Here is a 27790-nt window from a genome sequence, read left to right as displayed (position 1 = left end):
CCTATCAATGCTTTTATGGTAATTGACAAGGTGACAGTAACTATGAGGAAAAGAAATGGTCTGAAAAACAACCACAATCCCTCTTGGAGACAACATATATTAAAAAGCTTTTGAGAAGTTATTCAGTAAAGAAACTTCTTTAACTCAGTTGAACTCACATTTACAAATCATATTTGAGCATGGAATTTTTAAATGAACTTCTTATGTCTTTGAGAACTACTAACTGGTAGAGCACTAGTACATGAAGACAAATGAAAACAACCATTCATATCTGTTTCCTTGTATACTAATCATTTTAAGTATAACAGGAGATCACAGAACTCAATTTTGAATGTAAAAGTAGTTTATATTCTAGATTGAGAAACTTACCTGCATTGAAATAAGAATGAAATCAATTAGGCTCCCAATTCCACAAAATCCTACAGTGCAAAACTTTAACAAACCTAGAAAAGAAGGTAAAGTCATTTATAATCTGGAAAGTCTTCTAAATATTAACGAACTGTTCAATTTTCCAATACACCATTATTTTACATATATATATATAATGCTCTTTATATCAAGAACATAAAAGTAACACTTTAAAAAATCAAATCTTCATCTGAAAATGAGAAGAGTTTAAAGGAACCCTCTACATAGAAATGCCAAAAAATAATGTGTTAGTTCCCTTAACAAATAAACATTAGTAACTGAAAAAAAAACCTCAATATAATCTAACAAAATTTCTAAGAGAAAAGGCCTAAGGAAATAATCTTTAAATCTCAATACACCAGTTACAAAACATCTTTTAGTCCTAAAGTCCTTAATTACTTATTTAGACTTCATACATTATGTGACCCAAAATTCACTATACATTTGGAGAGTTAAAATATATAAATTGTCATGCCAAAAAAAAAAAAAAAAAATCAGGAAAAAACACTGCTCTTGTTGTAAAATTGCAAAATTTTATTAGCAATCCAATTACCTTTAATTTATCTTACATATTTCTTTTCCTAAGGATCTCCTGTTTATTAGCTCTATAGTCAAAATCAACAACTCTGTGCTGATCACTATATATGGCTTTGTCCTTGGTCCCAACCCAAGAGCTCAGATGCTAAAACAGATGATAACAGAGTATCTAATATGAGACATCTACAACAATATAACCCAAAAACAATTGTAAGAGGCGGATTGGGGTGGCCTGGGGGTGGGATGATTAATCTCTTATGAATTTAAACTTGAGTTTCTTACAAGACATCTCATATGAGATATAAAAATGGTGTAAGACAAGACTCTTTGTGAAAATGTAGTTCCATATATCAACTACAAATAGATGCCAGCTAAAAATCCTGTGAGGATGAGATCACCTCCCACAACCTGAGAATACACAAATAAGATTGAACTATGTTGGGACATTAGATGACTTTTTCCCCCACATATAGCAGAATAATGTTGTAAGTACAGAAATAACATGGTGGCAATAAGTTAATAACTATTAAAATACAGAAATAACTAAAAATTTTGCTTTTCATTTTCCTCAAAACACTTACTTACCTAACATTTTATCTTTGATTACTATCTGTCGCATAGAAGCCCCATTAGGGCAGGGCCTTTTATCTGTTTTCTTTACTCCTGTGTCCTTAGTGCCAACGACATTGCCTGGCACATAGTAAATGCTCAATATTTGTTGCATAAATTGACAAATATTCTCATATTTCTGCTTCCCAAACACTCCCATCATTCCATCCATTACCTTAATAATAACTCCCTTCGTTTTTTCATTAGTTGCATGGTACTATAGTAACCCAAAGAAAATTGTCTGCTGAGATTTTATCCACTCAGTGTATTTTATATTTCCGAAATGTATTCCTCTTCACATAGCATGTTAGTAGAAATTTGAGAATGTCATAGTTTTTCTTTCTTCAATTTGTTTATAAAAAAGAACACTGGCCAGGCGCAGTGGCTCATGCCTATAATCCCAGCACTTCGGGAGGCTGAGGCAGGTGGATCCCCTGAGGTCAGGAGTTCGAGACCAGCCTGGCCAACATGGTGAAACCCTGTCTCTACTAAAAATACAAAAATTATCCAGGCATGGTGGCATATGTCTGTGATCCCAGCCACCCAGGCGGCTGAGGCAGGAGAATCACTTGAACCTGGGAGACAGAGGATGCAGTGAGCCGAGACTGCACCACTGGACTCCAGCCTGGGCAACAAAGGGAGACCTCGTCTCAAAAAAAAAAAAAAAAAAAAAGAGAGAATATTAAGTATGGTCCCTCTAAAGTTATATCTTTAACTGCTAATCCATGAAGAATAGGTAATCACATCAGGGCTTTGGCTTTTATTGTGCCATTTTCAAGATTGTTCTTCCTTTTAGGCCACTTCTTTAGAGAAGTCTTCCCTAACCTGCCTGTCGGAAGCCGCATGCCACCCTATCCCTGCCCCGTAACCCACTATGCTCGGCTACTTTTTAAAATTTTTTGTAGGGACAGGGTCTCACTATGTTGCCCAGGCTAGTCTTGAACTCCTGGGATAAAGTGATCCTCCTGCCTTGGCCTCCCAAAATGCTTGGATTACAAGTCATCACATCTGGCCTAAATTTCTTTTTTTTATTTTTATTTTTTTTCTCATACCTCTCAGGGATGAATGAAGGTTTTGATTATAATAACTGTAGTAGCAGAAATAGTGACAACAAAAGTTGTTGCTGGGCTAACATTTATCAAATGTATCTTACCTCGCTTAATTCTTATTGCCCTTCCTATCTGTGTTCATAAAGTATTTTTATATTTGAAAACGTAAAACGAGGTTAAGGTGGCATTATTGGGAACTTCATTACTAAAATCATCCTTTGCCTTAAATTTGTAGAAATAGATAAGCCATAGTTAACATCACACGTTTGGAGTAAGATATGCTGTAAGTCACGGTAATGATTAAACCTTCAAGTTTTTTTTAAACACTGAACTGGTAAGTTTAAATGTGTTACTCCAGGAGTTTCTTTCTTTTCTTTCTTTCTTTCCTTCTTTTTCTTTCTCCTTTTTTCCTCCTTCCCTTCCTTCTTTCCTTTGCAGTTTCTATTTCCAAGGGTCTCACTGTGTTGCCCAAGTTGGTCTTGAACTCCTGGCCTCAAGTGATCCTCCTGCCTTGGCCTCCCAAAATGTTGAAATTACAGGTGTGAGTCACCACACCCAGCCTCTTGATTTTTTTTTTTTTTTGAGACTGAGTCTGGCTCTGTCGCCCAGGCTGGAGTGCAGTGGCCGGATCTCAGCTCACTGCAAGATCCGCCTCCCGGGTTTACGCCATTCTCCTGCCTCAGCCTCCGGAGTAGCTGGGACCACAGGCGCCCGCCACCTCGCCCGGCTAGTTTTTTGTATTTTTTAGTAGAGACGGGGTTTCACCGTGTTAGCCAGGATGGTCTCGATCTCCTGACCTTGTGATCCGCCCGTCTGAGCCTCCCAAAGTGCTGGGATTACAGGCTTGAGCCACCGCGCCCGGCTGCCTCTTGATTTTTTAAAACAGCTTTATTGAGCTATAAATGACATACATTAAAATGACATACAATGACATCAATGACATACAATGACATACAATGTACATATTTAAATGTACTATTTGATAAATTTGACACTTGTAAACACCTGTGAAACAATCACTATAATAAAAAAAAGAACATATCTGTCACCCCTAATAGTTTCCTCACTCCCCTTTGTAATTTCTATTTCTTGTCTCTCCTTGCCCCAATCTTTCCCCAGCAAGCACTTATCTGCTTTCTGTCACTATAAATTTGTTAGTTCCTTAAACTTTTAAATATCGTCTCTGATCTGTTCTCTAATTTCCTTAAATGTATTACTCCAGGTGTAGGTAATATTTACCAGTTCCAAACAAAGATATTCTTCCCTTATCTAATATTTTATCTTAGCAGAAACCTCTCATGTTCATTTTTGTGAAGCATCCTTAAGAAGGGGTTCTGTAGCAAAATATCTAGATTTTCTTAAATTCCTTACTCTGTTATGGGTGTTATTACATTACTTTGCCAATAAACATATTTCTATGTCATTGTTTTAAATGGCACATAGTATTCTGCTCTGTTATACACTGTACCTTAATTTTTTGAGACAGTTCCTCCCTAGTGAACATTTAGCCTGTTTCTAGCTTTTTTGATATTCATATGACAAATATTTATCAGAGTCTTACCGTCTGTCAAGTTCTGTTTAGGACACCAACTTGCATAAGACAGATGAGGCTTCTGCCTTTAAGAATGTATATTCGAGGCCAGGCACTGGCTTACGCCTGTAATCCCAACACTTTGGGAGGCCAAGGCAGGCAGATCACCTGAGGTTGGGAGTTTGAGACCAGCCTGACCAACATGGAGAAACCCTGTCTCTACTAAAAATACAAAATTAGCTGGGCGCATGCCTGTAATCCCAGCTACTCGGGAGGCTGAGGCAGGAGAATCATTTGAACCCAGGAAGTAGAGGTTGCGGTGAGCTGAGATCGCACCATTGCACTCTAGCCTGGGCAACAAGAGCAAAACTCCGCTAAAAAAAAAAAAAAAAAAAAAAAAAAAACAGAATGTACATTCCAGAGGAAGACTGAAGTGAATGAATAAACAAATCCCTGAGGCTAACAGATTTATAATTAGCACTATGAAGGAAAAAAAAAAAAAAGCTATATTTAAGTAGGACTACTGCTTTTCATAACCATGAAGAAAGATTAAGTAAGTTTAGTTTTAAAATGGGATTTTTTATTTATTTTTTTCTTTTTTGTAGAAATGGGATCTCACTATGTCACCATGTTGTCTCTGCTGGCCTCAAACTCCTGGCCTCAAGCAATCCCCCCACCTCAGCCTGTTGAGTAGCTGAGTCTATGGGCACACACCACTGTACCCGGCAAAAAACTGAATTTTAGATTTTGTCTATAACTACTTTCATTGCAGTCAACATTGTATTACGTAGTTAAGAATTTTTTTTAAGGCAGTGATCATTTAAAATAAAAATGCCTAAATTTCTTAACCTTGGATTCTTAATAGAAATTAAAATTTATTTAAAATATTTATAAATTTTAAATTGGCCAGGCACTGTGGCTCTTCCCTGTAATCCCAGCACTTTGGGAGGCTGAGGTAGGAGGACAGCTTGAGCCCACGAGTTCAAGAGCAGCCTGTGCAACATGGCGAAATCCCATCTCTACAAAAAAATACAAAATTAAGTCAGGCGTGGTGGTACATGCCTGTAGTCCCAGCTGCTCGGGCAGAGCTGAGGACGGAGCATACCTTGAGCCCAGGAGGCTAAGGTTGCAGTGAGCCGAGATCGCACCACTGCACTCCAGCCTGGGCAACAGAGTGAGACCCTGTCACAAAAAAAAAGAAAAAGAAAAAATATTTTATTGCTTCTGATACCTAAAAGGATAACTTCTGATATCTAAAGGACCCAACTCCACAGCAAGGTACTCAAAGCATTTTATAATCGGACCATAGACTACCTCTGTAGGCAGTGTCACCTCCTGCAATGTTCTTCCTACACGATCAGCTAAATTATCCCCTCATCTCTCAGTGTACACCTATACACTTTACACATGCTGTTCCCTGCCATGCCTTCAACCTCTGTAATCTTTTCATCCTTCAAAACCTAGCTCAAATGTCACCACATCTAAGAACTTCCTTCAGTCAACTGCGTCAGTCCCTTTTCCTTACTCTCACAGCACTTTGTTATGGTTCTGTTATGGTGCTGTACCATAAATTGGCCTACTAACATGTTTATTTTATTTTTAACCAATATACACTGTGACCTTCATCATTATTTCCATATCATTTAGTTATTTAAATGTTGAATGTTTAATTAAATAAACAAGTATATATAGTACTTTATGACTTTTACTTAGGAAATTACAACACTGAGTTTTAGTACAGCTATCAGAAATATACCTACCATCAACCCCACAGTGAAGACTTCTCTTTGAACTTTTGTGGGTAGCAACATGGAAGAAATAAGGTTAGCTTTGCTAGCTAGAAGGCAGAGCATTCAAAAACTTTAAATTTGCTCAGTGAAGGGCTAATATAGAAGCAGACTACTACAGTAAATAAAGCATGATCTCTGGAGCCAGAAAATTTGGGTTCAAATTGAGGTCACTAGCTGAGTGTCCTTGGGTAAATCTCTTAATCTCGTGACAATTTTCCTATCCATAAAACAAAGATGATAACAACAAATATGTCACAGAATAAAGGAAAGCCTCTAGACTCAGTAAATCCCTTAACCTCTCTGGTGACAGTTTCCCTACCTGTTAAAGAGGATTTAAAGAGGATGATAAACTCAGAGGGTTGTAAGGCTTCAATAAGGGCAGGCATGTGAAAGTACTGTTTAAACAAAAGCTATCGTAAAATGTAAATAGTTTTCATAAGCATTAGTAACTACGGTAAATGTGATTACAGCAAGAAGGAAGATATAGAGAGCGGGGCTAAGGGTGATAGAAGTCAGGGCTCCCACTCCAGCTCAAGCTGGTCACCAAAGTTCCAACCCCAACTTGTTCTGAAAGAAGTGCATAGTTGTTTTTTTTTTTTTTTTTTTTTTGAGACAGAGTCTTGCTCTGTCACCCAGGCTGGAGTGCAGTGGTGTGATCTCGGCTCACTGCAACCTCCGCCTCCCAGGTTCAAGCAATTCTCCTGCCTCAGCCTCCCGAGTAGCTGGGACTACAGGCGCCTGCCAACACGCCCAGCTAATTTTTTGTATTTTTAGTGGAGACAGGGTTTCACCGTGTTAGCCAGGATGGTCTCGATCTCCTGACCTCGTGATCCACCCGTCTCGGCCTCCCAAAGTGCTGGAATTATAGGCGTGAGCCACCGCGCCCGGCCCAAGTGCATAGTTTCTAATCCCAGGGCAGTGATGAAAGAGATTTGGGCAGAAGGAAATATTTTTTGGAGTGGTAGAGGATGTACATTTGTTCATAAAACATTTACTAAACATCCAGTGTGTGCCCAGCACTAGCAGTGACAGTTCCAGTCTACTATCTTAAGTAAATGCCTACACTATCTTCTGTGTGTTTTCATAAAGGTGAAAACAGGAAAAGAGTATTTCTTACCTAAGCTGAACTGTTGGGCTAATTGATAGCTCTATACTCACAGAAGAATGTTAACTACTCAACTCCAATTATACAGAACTTATAATAAATACACAGAGATTTAATCTATAAGAACACATACAATTCACTAAAATGTAAGTTTCATAAGGATTTTTTGTTTAATGAAACATACGCACCCAAGGCAGGGTATCCCAGGTAAAATCGATCTGCTCCCAACCATCCAAGAAAAAGAGACAATGCGACTGCCACTTTGTATGAATAGCCATTTCTGCAAAAAATTAAAATCTGAGTGTCATATTCATATATTTCCAATGTGGACATTTTAGAAAACAAAATTATTAACTACTACTTATTTGTTAATTGGTTCACTCACTCAATTAATGTTTTTTGGATGCCTACTGTATGTCAGGCACTATTCTAGGCTACTGAAATGTATTAACGAATAAAAACAACAAAAATCCCTATTCCCGTGGAGCTCACAGGCTAGTGATAATAAGCAATAAACACAAATATATTTAAAAAGTAAATCATATGTTAGAAAGTCAAAAATGTTACGGAAAAAAAGAAGTAGAGCAGGCTGTGTAGAATGCCAGGAGCCATTTAAATGGCGTGGTAAGAGTAGACCTCATTGAGAAGGTGATATTTGAGCAGAGACCTGAGGGAAGTGAGTGAGATGGCCATGCCATGCTTCTGAGGAAAGAGTGTCACAGGCAAAAGAGACAGGCAGAACTATCAATTTGAAGTCAAATTTCATCATGTAAGATCCCTGCTCATAATCCTCTTTCGTGTGTGTGTGTGCCTGTGTGTTTATTGGACTGCATATTTGTATGAGTTAGAAAAAGTAGTAAGTGGCCCAGAGATCCCGTTTATGTGTCTAACGTTATAAGGATGTCAAACTTTATGCTGAAGGCAGTAGCACCCCATCTACAATGGAATAGGGCGCCAAACTAGAAGCAGAAAAATAATTTAGAAGGCAATGCAAAAACTAACGCTGAAATCTAATGGGCAGTAACAGTGGGAGAAAGAAGTGAACAAAATTGGGAAATACTAACAAGGCAGAAGCAAACAGGCTACATGTGGGGAATAAGGGAAAAGGAGAAGTCAAGAATGACTCCAAGACGGGCACAGTGGCACACGCCTGTAATCCCAGCCCTTTGGGAGGCCGAGGTGGGTGGATCACCTGAGGTCAAGAGTTCGAGAACAGTTTGGCCAACAGAGTGAAACACAGTCTCTACTAAAAATACAAAAATTAGCTGGGCATGATGGCAGGCATCTGTAATCCCAGCTACTTGGGAGGCTGAGTCAGGAGAATCGCTTGAACCCAGGAGGCGGAGGTTGCAGTAAGCCAAGATCGCGCCATTGTACTCTGGCCTGGGCAACAGAGTGAGACTCTGTCTCAAAAAAATAATAAAAAATAAGTAATGAATCCAAAAGTTTCTGCTTAAGAAACTGGGTAGAACTGGTGCCATTCAATGAGACGAAGGAGGAAAGAATTTGAAGAAAAAGAAAACAACTGCAATTTTAGACCTTATATATATAAAATATATATAAAGATGGTAATATATTGATATTCAATTCAATTTTATTTCTTTTTTTTTTTTGAGATGGAATCTCATTCTGTTGCCCAGGCTGGAGTGCAGTGGTGTGATCTCGGCTCACTGCAGCCTCTGCCTCCCAGGTTCAAGCGATTCTTCCACCTCAGCCCCCCGAGTACCTGGGAGTACAGGTGCGCACCACCACACCTGACTAATTTTTGTATTTTTAGTAGAAATGGGGTTTCACCATGTTGGCCAGGCTGATCTCAAACGCCTGGCCTCAAGTGAACCACCCGCCTCGGCCTCCCAAAGTGCTGGGATTACAAGCATGAGCTACCACGCCTGGTCCAATTCAATTTTAGACCCCTATATATATAGTATATAAAAGATAGTTAACATATTGATATTCAATTCAATTCAATTCAATTTTAGGACTTATATATATATGCAATATATATAAAGATTGCAATATATTTTATATGTTAGAGAGCTTAAGCAACAATGGGGCCAGATGTGGTAGCTCACTCCTATAATCCCAGCACTTTGGGAGGTTGAGGCGGTTGGATCATATGAGGCCAGGAGTTTGAGACTGGCAGCCTGGCCAACATGGTAAAACCCCATCTCTACTAAAAATACAAAAGTTAGCCAGGCGTGGTGGTACATGCCTGTAGTTTCAGCTACTTGGGAGGCTGAGGCATGAGAATCGCTTGAATCTGGAAAGCAGAGGTTGCAGTGAGCCAAGATCACGCCACTGCACTCCTGCCTGGGTGACAGAGCAAGACTGTCTCAAAAAAAACAAAAAAGAAAAAAAGAAAAAAAACAAAGGGAGAGTTGGGCACAGTGACATGTGCCTGTAGTCACATGCCAGTGTGTCCAGCTCTCCCACTGTTGTGCCTAATGAATATTACCATATTTATATATATGTTATATATGATATAAAATATATAATTATATTATATATGAAGATGGTAATATATTTTACATTAAATATTATATTGCATATTTAAGATGGTAATGTTATATATATATTACTATATACCATATACTAGTATATATTATATATAAGCATATATATGTTTTACATAATTTTGGTTTTTTTTTTTTTTTGAGATAGAGTTTCGCTCTTGTCACCCAGGCTGGAGCGCAATGGCACAATGTCGGCTTACTGCAACCTCCACCTCCCGGGTTCAAGCAATTCTCCTGCCTCAGCCTCCCGAGTAGCTGGGATTACAGGTACCCGCCACCACACCCAGCTAATTTTTGTATTTTTAGTAAGACAGGGTTTCACAGTGTTACCCAGGCTGGTCTGGAACTCCTGACCTCAGGTGATCTGCCCGCCTTGGCGTCCCCAAGTGCTGGGATTACAGGCATGAGCCACTGTGCCCAGCTATTTATATATATTAAATCTGAGGTCTAAAATTGAATATAAAACATATCACCAACTTTTTATATGGCACATATATATACAAAGATGGTGAGAGAAGCCAAAGGGGTGGATGAATGAAAAAGGAAAAAGGACCAAGGACATCAAGACTTAAGGAAGAAGCAAAGAAATAAGAATGAAGGGACACAGAAGAGTGTTTTATACTATAAGCCAAAAAAAGAAAGTGTTTTAGGGTTTTTTTTTTTTTTTTTTTTTTTGAGATTTAGTTTCACACTTGTTGCCCAGGCTGGAGTGCAATGGCACAATGTTAGCTCACTGCAACCTCCACCTCCTGGGGTTCAAGTGATTCTCCTGCCTCAGCCTCCCAAGGAGCTAGGATTACAGGCGCCCACCACCACTCTGGGCTAATTTTTGTATTTTTAGTAGAGATGGGGTTTCACCTTGTTGGCCAGGCTGGTCTCAAACTCCTGGCCTCAGGTGATCCACCCGCCTCAGTCTCCCAAACTGTTGGGATTACAGGCCTGAGCCACTGGGCCTACCCAAGAAAGTATTTTAAGAAAGCCAAGAAAGTATTTTAAGAAAGGAAACAGCCAGGCTGGGCATAGTGGCTCACACCTGTAATCCCAGCACTTTAGGAGGATGAGGTGGGAGGATCATTTGAGGCCATGAATTTGAGACAGAAAAGACTGGTCAACATAGTGACACCCTGCCTCTATACTAAAAAGAGAGGAGAGAGAAAGAAGGGAATAGCCAAATGCTGTAGAAAGATTAAGACATGGACTGTAAACATTCATTCGATATATCAACAAAGATTGCTGGTGAATCTCAGCATGGCCAAAAGCCATACTACATTAGACAGAAAATCCTGTAACAGATAAGTATTATCAAAACAACTTTTAAAAAGTTTGGCTGGGAAGGGAAATGAAATTAGAAAAGCAATTATCTATATAAGTAAATCACCCTAAAGAATAATCTGAAAACTGGTGGTATAGCAGAGATTAGTTATTCACCGAGCCATTTCTCTTTCTCTGTTGCCCAGGCTGGAGTGCAGTGGCACAATCTTGATCTCGGCTCACTGCAAACTCCACCTTCCAGGTTCAAGTGATTCTCATGCCTCAGCCTCCTGAGTAGCTGGGATTACAGGCACGCACCACCATACCCAACTAATTTTTGTGTTTTTAGTAGAAATGGGGTTTCATCATATTGGCCAGGCTGGTCTTGAACTCCTGACTACAAGCGATCTGCCTGCCTCAGCCTCCCAAAGTGCTGGGATTACAGGCATGAGCCACCACGCCCAGGCTCATTTCTCTTTTTTTCTTATGAATATACAGCTAACCTACATTTCCTAGCTCACCTTGCACTTAAGTGCAGCCATAACTGAGTTTTGGCCAGTGGAAGGAGGATGGAAGTGTACGCCATTTCCAAGTCTGGCCCATAAAATACTCCTATAAAAGTTTCCCTCTCCTCTTTCCCACCTGCTGGCTTAGTGGAAAGGACTCAAAGGACTACAGAAAGCAAAGCCACAAGATGAAAGGAGCAAGGCCCATTCGTGACTGCATGGAACAACTATGGCGTCACCAACACCACCCAGACCTCCAAGTTAACCCAAATGAAACTATGACATAATACTAATATAGATGGCCAGTGTAAATAGGTGGGTGGCTTGGTCATCAATCAGGATGGTTATCAGACTTTAGTTTCTGAAGAACACATTACAGAATATTTGCAATACTAAGATGAAGTTTTAACCAAGTATTAACCTATTATATATAGTTTTAAAAACAATATGCTAACAGGAGTACAAAGAAAATATGAAACTGGAAAAGGGACACCTAACGAATAAGAATGTATCACTGAGTCTTTTTCAGTAGCTGCACAGCACTGGCCTTTTGGTAGGCACGTACCTAATATCCCAATAAAGCAAAATTATTTATCAGGTTATCTTAGCTTTGCCATTCTTACCATCAAAATTACCCATCAGTCTAACTCCCACTGTTCTGATGAGCAATGCTCATTCTTTTTCTTTTATTTGGTTGAGACTGGATCTGGTTCTGTCAACAAGGCTGTAGAGCAGTAGCCATGATTTCGACTCTCGAGTAACTGGGACTACAGACATGCACCACCAGTTAACTTTTGTATTTTTTGGTAGGGATGGGGTTTTGCCATGTTGCTCAGCTGGTCTCAAACTCCTGAGCTCAAGCAATCCACCTGCCTTGGCCTCCCAAAGTGCTGGGATTACAGGCATGAGCCACCATGCCGAGCTGCAAATTCTGTCTTGAAATTGTAAACTTAGGCCGGGCGCGGTGGCTCACGCCTGTAATCCCAGCACTTTAGGAGGCCGAGGTGGGTGGATCACCTGAGGTCAGGAGTTCGAGACCAGCCTGACCAACATGGAGAAACCCCATCTCTACTAAAAATACAGAATTAGCCGGGCGTGGTGGCCCATGCCTGTAATCCCAGCTACTTGGGAAGCTGAGGCAGGAGAATCACTTGAACCCGGGAGGCAGAAGTTGTAGTGAGCCAAGATCACACCATTGCACTCCAGCCTGGGCAACAAGAGCAAACCTCCATCTTAAAAGACAAAAAAAAGAAATTGTAAACTTTATTATAAGAAGGGAATAAGCTGGCCAGTAGCCTTGGAATATCTAGTTTACCTGATGGTTATATTTCTTACCATAATTGATACCAATATCTTATAAGGGTCAGGCATGGTGGCTCATGCCTGTAATCCCAGCATGTTGGGAGCCTGAGGCGGGCTGATCGCTTGAGCCCAGAAGTTCGAGACCAGCCTGGGCAATGTGGTGAAATCCCATCTCTACTAAAAATACAAAAATTAGCCGAGCTTTGGGGCATGCACCTGTATTCCCAGCTACTTGGGAGGCTGAGATGAGAGGATGCCTTGAGCCTGGAAGGTTGAGGCTGCAATGAGATATGATTGTGACACTGCACTCCAGCCTGGGCTACAGAGGAAGACTCTGTCTCAAAAAAAATAAATAAGCCGGGCGCGGTGGCTCAAGCCTGTAATCCCAGCACTTTGGGAGGCCGAGACGGGTGGATCACGAGGTCAGGAGATCGAGACCATCCTGGCTAACACGGTGAAACCCCGTCTCTACTAAAAAATACAAAAAAAACTAGCCGGGCGAGGTGGCGGGCGCCTGTAGTCCCAGCTATTCCGGAGGCTGAGGCAGGAGAATGGCGTGAACCCGGGAGGCGGAGCTTGCAGTGAGCTGAGATCCAGCCACTGTACTCCAGCCTGGGCGACAGAGCGAGACTCCGTCTCAAAAAAAAAAAATAAATAAATAAATAAATAAATAAATAAATAAATAAATAAAAAATACTTATGAGTATGACTAGTGCAGCTCAGTTGTATGCAGCCTAATCCATTTTGAGACACTGAAAGAAAAATCAGCAACAACTTGGAAATTAAGTAACAGGCCATTCTGGTATTAGCATTACAAATGATATAAACCTGTAAGTTCCAGCCTGAGTGGTTAGCTGTTCTCAACAGATGATTTTCTTACTATAACCTATATCTTGGACCAGCATTTAACACATCAGTTGTTTAGAATGTTTAAGGTAGAAATATCTATAAATTTAAATATTAACTAAACCTTATTTTTTAAACTTACCTCTGTAACAAAAAAAATGAAACTATATCTAAGTACACTGGAAACTATTCCTTTTTAACAATTTTTACTCGACTAATGCGAAATCTTGGAACCCAAGAAGATCAGTGGTAGGCTTAGGATTATATAGCAAGATGGAATCCCCTTGCTGTATAAAAAGCCCCTCATTAAATCAATGAGGTAGGATCAAAAGGAAAGACAGAACGCTAAAAGTTCTTGCGAAGAATTCTAACGACTTGTAGCAATAGTCTAATGGTAGTTTATTTCTTTTTTTTCTTTTTCCTTTTTAAGGTCCAATTCATCTGTACAGTGGTTTATTTCTTGAAACAACGAAAACTAAGTGCCATCGAATAGAACTGTAACAACATACAGTTTTAGGCTGAAAATATAATGCCAATAATTAAAAATAGGTAACACTAAATCATGTTTTTGGTACAAAGCAGGAACATAAGAATGAATAATAAGCTTTAGCAGAAAGAGAAATCAAACTTAAAAGTCCTTTTTGAAAAATTTTTAATTTTAATTTTTTTAGAGACAAGGTCTCACTCTGTTACTGCGATCGTAGCTCACTACAACCTCAAACTCCTGGGCCCAAGTAATTCTCCCACCCCAGCCTCCCAGTGGCTAGGACCACAGGCAAGCACCACCTCACTGGGCTAATTTTTGTATTTTTTGTAGAGACAGGGTCTCCCTACTTTGCCCAGGTTGGTCCCCAACTCCTGGCCTCAAGTGATTCTCCTGCCTTGGCCTCCCAAAGTGCTGGGATTACAAGAGTAAGCCACCACACTAGGTCTAAAAGTCCTTTAAACAGAGAAATTCCTAACAAAAGAAAGCCGTTTGTCTTAGTATCCCAAACTGATCATTTTTGTTGTTGTTTTTATAAAAGACAGTATCTCATTATATTGCCCAGGCTGAGCTTGAACTTCCGAGCTCCTCTGGCCTCAGCCTCCTGAGTAGCTAGGACTATAGGCATGTACCACTGTGCCCAGCTAGCCAAACTGATAACTTTTGAATTCTGTTTAACATTACCATTCATCATCCATATTTATTACAAAGAATAAAACGAAGTTTAAAATGCCCTTTATGTGCAAAAAATTAGTGTTTTTCTGATACAATAGGTACACAATTGCTATTTGTACTCTAGAAATCTCCCACATTTTGAAGACAATTTTTTCATAACTCAGTGGTATAAACTGATTGACCTCAATTAACATGGCATGAAGCCATTTATAGTCTTTATTTGTCCCACATACTGGACTACTCAGCTCTACTTGATTTGATAGACTTGTAGCAATAGTCTAATGGTGGTTTATTTCTTTTTTTTCCTTTTTCCTTTTTAAGGTTCAATTTATCTGTACAGTGTTTTATTTCTTGAAACAATCAAAACTAGGTGCCATCAAATAGAATTGTAACAATATACAGTTTTAGGCTGAAAATATAATGCCAATAATTTAAAAAAATACACACTTATAATGCATTTATAAAAAATGCATTTATAATGCATTTATTAAAAAAAAATACACACTTGGCTGGGTGTAGTGGCTCATGCCTGTAAATCTCAGCACTTTGAGAGGCCGAGACGGGAGAATCATGTGAGGCCGGGAGTTCGAGACCAGCCCTGGGAAACATACGGAGACCTCATCTCTACAAAAAAATTAAAAGTTAGCCAGGCATGGTGGCACAAACCTGTAGTCCAGCTACTTGTGGGGCCGAGGTGGGAGAATTGCTTAAGCCTAGGAGGTCGACGCTGAAGTGAGAAGTAATCATGTCACTGCACTCTAGCCTGGGTGACTGAGCAAGACCTTGTCTCAAAAACCAAAAAACAAACACTTAAAGGTTTTCTGACACAGGCAAAAAGATAAAAGATATATTTTCAGGATAGTCCCCATAAATTATCTCATCTCTTGATGCAATTAAGATATAATATAGGCAAGTAATCTGAAAATTTAAGTGTCAGTAATGTACTTACACATTTCGGCAAGATATGGGCTTGAAAAAACCAACTTCATTCCCAGTAAAATGTGTTTCATTGCCACTGGAATCCTTACAAGTTATGTTAGGTGCTGGAAAACAGGAAACTGAAGGCAGAAAAAGTCAAGAAACTGTTTTATTTTTTTCTGTAGAGACAGTGTGTAATTGTTATTTCTAAGACTAGCAAATATGTTATAACAAACTACCTGCCAATATAATATGACACAAGCCTTTAATTTTAGACAGGAAAAGTGACATTATGTATGTACTTACATGCAAGATAAATATAAAATGGTATAGTAGTCTCTTAACACAAAAATACAAGAGTTGCCACACTGGATTAGATGCATGGCTAATCTAATTCAATCTCCTGCCTCTGATAAAGGTACCAAGGGAAGAAATGTACAATATTACTGCCCTTTACTTCATCTCCAGAATTAAGAACACCGCTCAAATTTTTGTTGGTAATTCGTTGGGCAATTTATCTATTAAATTATTTTAACACAATCTGAGTTTGTATTTTTAGCATATATCAACTATCATAGATAGTTGCTGCCATAAATTATTTTCATTGATTCTAAATGTATTTGTTTCTTGATTCCCTCTGGGGTTTGATATAGTAGATTATTTCAGAATTTAAGCAATCTTGATCCTTCCTCATAACCCAGATGACATAATAAGAGGAAGCAACACTTACAGACTCAGGCAAGCACTGCCTTAACAGCTTTATAGCCTCATAATGCAAAGAACAAGACCTTTGGAATAAGAACAACTTATTTGGACATTGCTCCTTTCAGAACCTTGGATTCTTTATAGGTAAAAATAGTACCAAAGGGCTGAGTGCAGCGGTTCATGCCTGTAATCCCAGTACTTTGGGAGGCTAAGGTGGGCAGATTAGGAGTTTGAGACCAGCCTGGGCAACATGGCGATACTCCATCTCTACAAAAAAAATACAAAACTTTGCCAAGCATGGTGGCTTGTGCCTGTGGTCCCAGATACTTGGGAGGCTGAAGTAAGAGATCACTTGAGCCTGAGAGGCAGACATAGCAGTGAGCCAAGATTGTGCCACTGCCCTCCAGCCTGTGTGACAGAGCAAGACTGTCGAAAGAAAAGAGAAGAGAAGAGGAGACAAGAAAGAGGAAGGAAGGAAGGAAGGAAGGAAGGAAGGAAGGAAGGAAGGAAGGAAGGGAGGGAGGGAGGGAGGGAGGGAGGGAGGGAGGGAGGGAGGGAGGGAGGGAGGGAGGGAGGGAGGGAAGGCAGGCAGGCATATGTTGTGTAAAGCATAGCGCTTGGTTAGAAAAGGTATTCAAAAAGTGTTTAGGGGCCAGGTGCAGTGACTCATCCCTGTAATCCCGGCAATTTGGGAGGCCAAGGAGGGAGGATCGCTTGAGCCCAGGAGTTTAAGACAAGCCTGGGCAAGATAGTGAGACTCTCTCTCTAAAGAAAAAAAAATTAGCCAGGCATGGTGGCATGTGCCTGTGGTCCCAGCTACTCAGGTGGTTGAGGCAGGAAGATCTCTTGACCCTAGGAGATCCAGGCTGCAGTGAACTATGATCCTGCCACTGCACTACAGCCCGGGTGACAGAACAAGGCCTCTCTCTACCCCACCCCCCACCTCCCACACCCCTACCCCCCAAAAAAATATATATATACACACACAAAAAAAAGAGAGCTAGGTTCCCCACTCTAGGAAATCAAGAAATTTAACACTTAGAAGACTAAAAAAGAAATGAATATAACATTTTAAGTGGCTATAAAATTAACATAAGATTTTATTATATGAAATTAATCAATTCAAAAGAAGCCTACAACCCTAGAGTTTATTTGTTTAGACATACTTTATAACGATTTCATTTCATCCTTGTAAGAAAGAAGAACTTATTAAGTAAGCAAATTCATAATATTTTTCCTTTCACAAACAGGAAAACTGAGATTCCAAGAAATTAAATGAGTTGACTAAAGAGCAAATAATACTCTCTAAATCCTAGACTAAAACTCATTACTCTTAATCAATACTCTTTCCATTATATCATAATTATCCCACGCTCACACTGATTTCAGCAATAAGCAAAAACAAACAAATCAATATGACAAGACCAAAGAAGCCAGTTATCAATATGTTAACTAGCAAAATTAAGCAACATGCTACAAGCCTGCATATGATTCAATTTGCAGTTTTCTTGCAAAAAGGTGTGGTTCTAACCAACGTCTAGGATTTACATAATATCAATTGAAGCCAATAACTACACAGTATTCATTATAAAAAGCAGCAATGTGGCTTTTTTTGTTTGATTGGTTTCTTTTTAGAAACAGGGTCTCACACTCTCTTGCCCAGGATGGAGTGAAGTGGCATGATCACAGCTCACTGTAGTCTCAAACTCCTGGGCTCAAGACATCCTCCAGGCTCAGACTACCAAATAGCCAGGATTACAGGCACACACCACCACCACACCTGGCATAGAAAGGAGCGACGTTTTTCAAATACAGAAATGCTAAACCAGAAATAATGTAATCAGACAATGAAGTTTCATAACAATTAAAAAAAGGACTAAATTTAGCCTGGGCAACTCTGCAAAAAAATACTTAGCTGGGACTGGTGGCGCATGTCTATAATCCCAGCTACTTCGGTGGCTAAGGCAGGAGGATAGCTTGAGTCCTGAAGATGGAAGCTGCAGTGAGCCGTGATCCCACCACTGCACTTCAGCCTGGGCTACAGAGCAGCAAGACTGTGTCTCCAAAAACAACAACAACAACAAAAAAAAGCCAGGTGTGGTGGCTCACACCTGTAATCCCAATATTTTGGGAGGCCGAGGCAAGTGGATTGCTTGAGCTCAGGAGTTAGAAACCAGCCTGGGCAACATGGTGAAATCCCATCTCTACAAAAGAAATGCAAAAATTAGCCGGGTGTGGTGAGGCTAAGGTAGAAGGATCACTTGAGCCTGGGAGGTGGAGGTTACAGTAAGCAGAGATCCTGCAACCGAACTCCAGCCTGAGTTACAGAGTGAGACCCTATCTCCAAAAAAAAAAAAAAGAGAAAAAAAAAAAATAAAGTTGGCAAGAGCCAACCCCATCTCCATATTTTTAGCATTAAAAGAGTTCTCCTCGCCGGGCGCGGTGGCTCACGCCTGTAATCCCAGCACTTTGGGAGGCCGAGGCGGGCGGATCACAAGGTCAGGAGATCGAGACCACAGTGAAACCCCGTCTCTACTAAAAATACAAAAAAATTAGCCTGGCGCGGTGGCAGGTGCCTGTAGTCCCAGCTATTCAGGAGGCTGAGGCAGGAGAATGGCGTGAACCCAGGAGGCGGAGCTTGCAGTGAGCCGAGATCGCGCCACTGCACTCCAACCTGGGCGACAGCGTGAGACTCCGTCTCAAAAAAAATAAATAAATAAAAAATAAAAAAAAAATAAAAAAAAAAAAAAGAGTTCTCCTCTGAGAGTGCTAGATTTGGAAAATAATCATTTTGCAACTATCAGAGTAAAGAATAGTTCCAAGGAACACTTTTTCTATTTTATGGAATGAAGTGTTGACCATTCTATAAAAAAAGAATAGTTCAGGCCAGAATCATTAATGGGATATAAATCTGGGGGTGGTAGGGAGATATCTGCATGGCCTTAATGAGTATCCCTTTAGATTATTTATAATTGCGAAGAAAAAAATACTAACTATACAGTAGAAAAAGCTGAGTGATAAACAATTAGCATCACCAAGGAGAAAGAGATACTTATCATGTGCCCCCAGATGCAAGATGTTGGGAAGGACACTCCATCAATTACGTTATTTTACAGCGTGGAATGTATACGCTAAGTCTAATCAAAAGGAAATATCAAACAATCCCAATGAGGAACACTCTATTAAATAAAGGGAGGCTGTAGACATCAAACATGCAAGTCAATGCCATAAAAGACAAAGAAAGTTGTGGAAATGTACCAATTTAAAGAAAACTAAATGTAAAATCTGATTTTAGGATCCTGTACTGGGAGAAAATGCTAAAAAGGCATTATTTGGGTCATCTGATAAAATAAGAATATGGATTAGATTAAAGCATATGTATTAATATTAAATTTACCAAAGTTTATAACTGAACTGTATTTATGTTAAGAAAATATTTCTATTTTCATTTTTTTATTTTTTACTGATTTATTTTTTGGAGGCAGGGTCTTGCTCTGTCATCCAAGCTGGAGTGCAGTGACACAATCAGGGCTCACTGCAGCCTCACCTCCCTGGCTCAGGTAGTCCTCTCACATCAGCCTCCCAAGTAGCTGGTACTACACTTGCGCACCACCATGCCTGGCTAGCTTTTTGTATTTTTTGTAGAGACGGGGTTTCACCACATAGCCCAGGCTGGTCTAGAACTCCTGGGTTCAAGTGATCTGCCCACCTAAGCCTCCCAAAGTGCTAAGATTACAGGTGTGAGCCACCACATCTGATCTGGAACATCTCTAAAGAAAAACACAGATTTATAGGGGCAGAAAAAAGTACATACACAAACAAATTGAGAGAGAGAAAGTATGTTAACAATTGGTCAATCTGGGTAAAGAGTATATAGATAGAGGTTTTTTTGTTTGTTTGTTTGTTTATTGAGATGGAGTTTCACTCTTGTTGCCCAGGCTGGAGTGCAGTAGTGCAATCTTGGCTCACTGCAACCTTAGCCTCCCAGGTTCAAGCGATTCTCCTGCCTCAGCCTCCTGAGTAGCTAGGATTACAGGTGATTTTGTATTTTTTTTTTTTAGTAGAGACGGGGTTTCTCCATGTTGGTTGGGCTGGTCTTGAACTCCCAACCTCAGGTGACCCACCAGCCTTGGCCCCAAAGTGCTGAGATTACAGGCGGGAGCCACTGCGCCCAGCCTACGGTGGAGTTCTTTGTACTACTCTTATTCTTCTAACTTTTCTGTAGGTTTGAAACTATCTCCAAATAAAAAGATAAAAAATAATATACTCTTTGAAACACTAATTTACAGTCAGAAGCTAGAATAAATAGTGGTTACCCACTGAGGCAGAGTAGTGACTATAAAAGACTATGAAGAGGGCTTCTGGCATGTTAATAATGTTGTTTCTTGATCTGGAAGCATTTACAGGTGTGTCATTTGTGAAAATCATTTGAATTATACCTACATGCACTTTTCTGTAAAAATACTATAATACAAACTTAAGAAAATAAAGAAGACTTCTATCAAAGGACCATAGCAAAATTTTCTGGAGGTAAAATCTAAATATTTTTTGTATTTCAGTGACAGAAAAATTGAAAATACTTGCTGATATGTGTGTATATAACCTAGACAGAACACTTCTTTGTTTTTTTCTTTTTTTAGACAGAGTCTGGCTCTGTCGCCCAGGCTGGAGTACAGTGGCATGATCTTGGCTCACTGCAACCTCCACCTCCCAGGTTCAAGCGAGTCTCCTGCCTCAGCCTCCCAAGTAGCTGGGACTACAGGCGTGTGCCACTACACCTGGCTAATTTTTCTATTTTTAGTAGAGACAGGGTTTCACCATGTTGGCCAGGCTGGTCTCCAACTCCCGACCTCACATGATCCACACACCTCAGCCTCCCAAAGTGCTGGGATTACAGGCGTGAGCCACCTCGCCTGGACTGACAGAACACTTCTTAAGGTCAGGGATTATGTCTTCTTTTGTAGATCACCTATACTGCTTAGCAGATGCCTGCCATGTAATAATTTCTTAATAAATATAAATAAATGAACAAATTCTCAATCAATAACAATATTTTATAATATAAATTGTCTTAACTCAATAATTAAACTAAATTTAGTTTTAAATTATTCATTACCAATAAATACTTTCTCAATAAACAAATGTGCTTGTTGGATGATACTGAGCTAACCAGGAACCGTTTTAAGATCACATCAATTTATTGTCGCAGATGAATTTCCTTGCCTTTTGTCCCAATTCCTACTCACTAGCTCCAAACTCCCCTCTGTAAAACACTGCTCACGTTCATCCCTACCCAAACATTAGTTTATGAAAATTAAACAGCCAGATGTCGTGGCTCATGCCTGTAATCCCAGCACTTTGGAAAGCCAAGCAGGTGGATCGCTTGAGCCCAGGAGTTCCAGACCAGCCTGGGCAACATGGAGACATCCCACCTCTACCCACCCCCCACAAAAAATACAAAAAATTAGCTAGGTGTAGTGGCATGTGCCTGTAGTCCCAGCTACTCAGGAGGCTGAGGTGGGAGGATCTCCTGAGCCTGGGACGTGGAGGTTGCAGTGCGCGAGGACGGTGCCACTGCAGTCTAGCCTGGGTGACAGAGTGAGATCCTGTCTCAAAAAAAAAGAAAAAGAAACAAGAAAATTAGGCTGGGCTCAGTGGCTCACGCCTATAATCCCAGCACTTTGGGAGGGCAAGGCAGGTGGATCACCTGAGGTCAGGACTTCAAGACCAACCTGGCCAATATGGCAAAACTCTGTCTCCAGTAAAAACACAAAACTTAGCTGGGCTTGGTGGTGCACGCCTATAATCCCAGCTACTTGGGAAGCTGGGGCAGGAGAATCACTTGAACCCGGAAGGCAGAGGTTACAGTGAGCTGAGACTGCGCCACTGCACTTCAGCCTGGGTGACAGAGAGAGACTCTGTCTCAAAAAAAAAGAAAAAAAGAAAAGAAAGAAAGAAAAGTAAACATAGTTTGAGAATTTCACAATAGTTCTTCATATACTCAGTGAAAAAAACAAAGGAAAAATAATTTTGGCTAGAAGAATGACAGAGATCACTTAACTCACACTTTTCACAACTCTTAATATTTTTCTCCTATGTTAGAACCAAAAAGCATGTTTCGTGAGCTATTTTGATATCCATCTCCAATCAGGACTTAGAATTGATTCACCATAGCTAGCCCACGAGCTTTTGTGTGTTTTAAAAAAAGGCAATGGCCGGGCGCGGTGGCTCAAGCCTGTAATCCCAGCACTTTGGGAGGCCGAGACGGGCGGATCACGAGGTCAGGAGATCGAGACCATCCTGGCTAACACGGTGAAACCCCGTCTCTACTAAAAAATACAAAAATCTAGCCGGGCGAGGTGGCGGGCGCCTGTAGTCCCAGCTGCTCGGGAGGCTGAGGCAGGAGAATGGCGTAAACCCGGGAGGCGGAGCTTGCAGTGAGCTGAGATCCGGCCACTGCAGTCCGGCCTGGGCAACAGAGCAAGACTCCGTCTCAAAAAAAAAAAAAAAAAAAAGGCAACTAGCTGGGCACAGTGGCTCATGCTTGTCATCCCACCACTGTGGGAGACCAAAGCAAGAGAACTGCTTGAGCCTACAAGTTCAAGACCAGGCTGGGCAATATAGAGAGACCCTCATCTCTACAATTAAAAAAAAAAAAAAAAGCCAGGAAGCCGGTCCTGGTGGCTCATGCCTGTAAACCCAGCACTTTGGGAGGCCTAGGCAGGCAGATTGCTTGAGCTCAGGAGTTTGAGACCAGCCTGGGCAACATGGCGAAACCTTGTCTCTACCAAAAATACAAAAAATAAAATAAATAAAATAAAATAAATTAGCTGGGAGTGGTGGTGCACATCTGTAGTCTCAGCTACTCCAGGGGCCAAGGTGGGAGGATCACTTGATCCTACGACGCAGAAGTTGTAGTGAACAGAGATGGCACCACTGCACTCCAGCCTGGATGACATAATGAGACCCCCAGAAAGAAAATAATATATGCCTTATATAGGAGACATTGCTTAGTATGTATACATTTATTTTATTTAGATATATTACATTTAAAGAAAATGTTTTTCCCCCGTGAGACACAGTTTTGCTCTGTCATCCAGGCCAGAGTGCAATGGCACGATCTCGGCTCACTGCAACCTCCACCTCCCGGGGTTTAAACAATTATCCTGCCTCAGCCTCCCGAGTAGCTGGGATTACAGGTGCCCATCACTGCACCCGGCTAATTTTTCTATTTTTAGTAGAGACAGGGTTTCACCATGTTGGCTAGGCTGGTCTCGAACCCCCAACCTTGTGATCCGCCTGCCTCAGCCTCCCAAGGTGCTCGGATTACAGGCATGAGCCACCATGCCTGGCCATTTAAAGGAACTTTGTAAGTAATCCTTTCCTTTGTAGTTAACTTATAAATATCCTTTGATTTGCCTGTTTTACACTTCAAAGTCTTTTATATCGTAGCTTTCAGAACACAGAGAATAGAGTTACACATAAAGAAGAGTTAGTTCTCAAATAGTTGTTTCAATCATTCATATGAAAGATGCTAGAAATCTGTGAATACTATTGTAACTCAAGCATCTCGCTTCCTACTGGGAAGCTGGCAGCCAGCTGTCTCAAAAAAAGAAAAAAAAAAGCATTTTTCTAGCCTACAGGGTGTTTTTTTGTAGATATGGGGATTTCAAAGGAAATTATACAACTGAAAAGAATTTCTGCCCCAAAAGAAGTCTGCCCTCCTGCCCTCCAGTTAGGTGTCTTCTGGAATAAAATGTTGAATCCACTTAAGAATTATTGATAAATTTATAAACATGTAAAAAATCATTTTGGTGCCAACTGAATGTTAAATACACACACATAGGCTGGGCGTGGTGGCTCACGCCTGTAATCCCAGCACTTTGGGAGGCCGAGGCAGGCGGATCACAAGGTCAGGAGATCGAGACCATCCTGGCGAACACGGTGAAATCCCGTCTCTACTGAAAATACAAAAAAATTAGCCGGGCGAGGTGGCGGGCGCCTGTAGTCCCAGCTTCTAGGGAGGCTGAGGCAGGAGAATGGCGTGAACCCAGGAGGCGGAGCTTGCAGTGAGCCGAGATCGCGCCACTGCACTCCAGCCTGGGCGACAGAGCGAGACTCCGTCTCAAAAAAAAAAAAATACACATAAACACACACCCCAAATCAAACAAATATAATCAAATATAAACCAAAGTAATATAATCAAAGTAATAAAAATGACATTTATCAAAGCGACAGAAACGATAGTGATGAAGTTGCTGGGAAGCATCAAGGACTTGTAGGTATTATGGTACTAGCCAAGAACTATCAGGTAAGTATTCACAGATGATGTAAGTGGAGAGCTAAAGGAAAATAAAAGGAAGACTTTCCATGTGAGGGAATGATATGCTTATTCATTTGCAGAAAATAAAGTATATAAGTACACTTGCCTAACTGAATCTGGGAACATCCACGTCCGGCCCTATTTTTGTTTATATGGTGAAACTTCACCATTTCAGAACAAGTAGAATTCTTTTTTAAATTAAATACTGACAGCCCCTAGCTAGTTCTCCAATTTTAAGTTACTCTGGTAACTGAGTAATAATGTTATAATTTAGAAAAAATGCATTTATTAATTGCCCTTAGTGATCATACATTGACCTACGAAATAATGTTTTCAAAATTATTTTTAAAGACATGTTTCTGGAAGTCTTACCATGAGCTGTGTAGTTTGTACAGTTAACTGGTTCTTGCGTAGCATCATTTATTTTTGGATCTTTACAAATATATGTAAAAAATAGTTAAGGAAATATGGACTACATTCCAACACAACACATTATCATGCCTTTACTATTCATATTATATACTCATGTTGATATTCACATGTAAATAAAGGCTGCTAGTTTGTCCAAGTCAATAAGCATATGTACAAATATACTTTTAGTATTGCTAAATAATACTTGAGGCAGGAGGATCACTGGAGCCCAGGAATTCGGGAAGAACAGCCTGGGCAACATAATGAGAAGTCTGTCTCTACAAATAATATAATAATACATAAACATTACAATAAACCTTTAAGTTTGTGCCATAATTATCCACGCTTTTACTCATGAGAAAACAGAGTTCAAATAAGTCATCCAAGGTTACAAAATGCAACAGAAATTTGTCCACTGGGGTGGCTCATGCCGATGGGGATGCGGATCGCTTGAGACCAGGAGTTCAAGACCAGCCTGGCCAACATGGCGTAAACCCCGTCTCTACTAAAAATACAAAAATTGCCCGGGTGTGGTGGCGCATGCCTGTAGTCCCAGCTACTCAGGAGGCTGAGGCAGGAGAATTGATTGAACCCGGGAGGCGGAGGTTGCAGTGAGCTGAGATAGCGCCACTGTACTCCAGCCTGGGCACAGAGCGAGACCCTGTCTCAAAACAAAAGAAACAGAAAACAGAAAGAAATTTGTCCACTGGCAGTCTAGCATCTCATGAAGTGTGAGGATAACAGGAGGTAATATACATAATATACATAAAGTTAACGATAAATGGGCAACACACATCGGCTAGATCGTTACTACTTGTCTTCCCCCTAGGAAGAGGTGGCAAACATTTACAGGGTAAGAGACTACCCATCTTTGTATTACTAGTGTCTAGAACGGGGCCTGGCATACTTCAGGATCTACATGTTTTATTGAACAAGTAAGCACACTGATAAAAAAAAAAAAAAAAAAAAAGTGGATCAGAAGAGGAAGCGCCAATGACTAGTAAAATCATAAGGAAATCACAAAAGGTGGCCTCTGGCCCTGCAATCTCCACAACTCTGTTTACCTTCAGGGATCCTTCAGTCATTAGAAGCCACAGATCAGGTTATCGTTTTCACTCAGTACAGCCCTAGCCAGTCCTGAGGGCAGCGACCCACCTGCGACCCCAACTCTACCTCGCCTCCATGGGGAGTGCTCCCCACAGAGGATATTGTCCCACTTTGAGGTCCTCGCACTTAGGCGACTCCTCGCCCCCGGCAGAGGTGGCAACAGCCCCCCAGGGTCCTGTAGTGACTGAGACGAACCACAGGACACCGAGGAGTCTAGCAGTCGCGGCCTCCGGAGCAGACGAACCTGACGGCCACGCGGCCGCCATCTTGGAGACCGACACTTCCCTCGCCTCTTCCGCTTCCGCCTCCGCCCAGGAGCCGGAGGGAGAAGGGCAACAGGGCGACGTTCTTAAAGGGACCTCGCAAAGGATAGAGGCCAGTTCCCTCGCTTCGGAGACCCTTTTAAAATATGCATGTACCCTGTCCCTCGGGACGAATTTTGCCCCTCGAACCCTTGGAAGGAGCTAAGGTTGACCTTTGAGTGCTGGAGGAAGGAAACGACTAGTTGAGGCAATCAGGTGCTTCACCCGCTTCTCATTCCCGTGCTCTTAGCTGAGGCTTCTGGATCCTCTGAAAGTGCCAGCGGCGCCTGAGGTTGGAATCAATGCTTTCCTGACATCATCGCAATTAGCCCTGATAGGATTTGGGTTTACAGATAAGGAACAAGGCTCAAAGACGCTGAAACACACTGACCTTAATCACTAAGTGACTCAGTCGGAATGAAATTGATGTTTGCCAGATTTCAGATATATGCTCTTACTAATTGACATAATGTCCTCCTGTAACTTTTTAGAGAAGGATTTTGGAAGGCTGCCACGAACAGAACTTAAAAACTTTGAAAGACATTACACCTTAAAAAAAAAAAAAGTGACAATTTAGGTGGGAGATGATTTGGGGGGTGGAAACTGTAACAAGAGGAAACCAAATTTTATGACTCAGTGAAAAGTTGAAGATTTTTTCCCTCCATCTGTTGTTTTTAAATTTCTATATGTTCTAAAAGTTCTGGGGTGGGGAACTTTAATAGTGAGAAAAAAATGTTTTCTTAAAGTTAAGTTTAATCTTTTTTTTTTTGTCTAACAATATAAAAATTGAATTTGAGTGGTGCTTCTTCATCCATACTTTAGCACATTTCAACCACTTTGGTGGTTCTCAAACTTTGAGCAGCATCTGAATCACCTATAGTAGTTATTAAAAAAGAATGACAGACCCCGCTCTCAGAGTTTCTGATACAAAAGATGTAGGTAGAGACTGGATAATTTCCATTTCTAGGAGTTCCCCAGTGATGTGGATGTTGCTAGTCCGGGGACCGCACTTTGAGAACAGTGGTATAATGAGAAGTAAATTTTTTTTTTTTTTTAAAGACAGAATCTTGCTCTGTCACCCAGACTGGAGTACAGTGGCACGATCTCGGCTCACTGCAGCCTCCGCCTTCTGGTTCAAGTGATTCTCCTGCCTCAACCTCCTGAGTAGCTGGGACTATAGGTGTGTGCCACCACGCTCAGCTAATTTTTGTATTTTTAGTAGAGACAGGGTTTCACCATGTTGGCCAGACTGGTCTTGAACTCCTGGCCTAAGTGATCCGCCTGCCTCTGCCTCCTAAAGTGCTGGGATTACAGGTGTGAGGCCACTGTGCCTGGGCTCATTTTGGAATATATATTCTGGAAGACATACAACTATTTGAAGTAATATTTAAACACAAACTACGTTTTTAAATTTACTT

General features: G+C 40.8%; 1 protein-coding gene across 1 annotated transcript in view; it reads right to left on the bottom strand.

The window, feature by feature from the left end:
• The window catches only part of LOC105495166 (TM2 domain containing 1), a 40040-nt gene extending 13665 nt beyond the window's left edge, over positions 1-26375 (bottom strand). Inside the window, exons 1-5 of the mRNA XM_011764427.2 lie at positions 26173-26375; positions 24925-24998; positions 15556-15664; positions 7218-7309; positions 370-443 (exon numbers count right to left, since the gene is read on the bottom strand). Of these exons, the coding sequence (XP_011762729.1) occupies positions 370-443; positions 7218-7309; positions 15556-15664; positions 24925-24998; positions 26173-26336 (513 nt within the window). The 5' untranslated portion in view covers positions 26337-26375. The remainder of the gene's footprint in view (positions 1-369; positions 444-7217; positions 7310-15555; positions 15665-24924; positions 24999-26172) is intronic.
• Positions 26376-27790: the final 1415 nt, after the last annotated feature.

Source organism: Macaca nemestrina, chromosome 1 (assembly GCF_043159975.1).
Source record: "Macaca nemestrina isolate mMacNem1 chromosome 1, mMacNem.hap1, whole genome shotgun sequence".
Classification (NCBI taxonomy): Eukaryota; Metazoa; Chordata; class Mammalia; order Primates; family Cercopithecidae; genus Macaca; species Macaca nemestrina.
The sequence above is the reverse complement of the archived record's forward strand: the minus strand, read 5'-3'. Positions and strand labels throughout refer to the sequence as shown.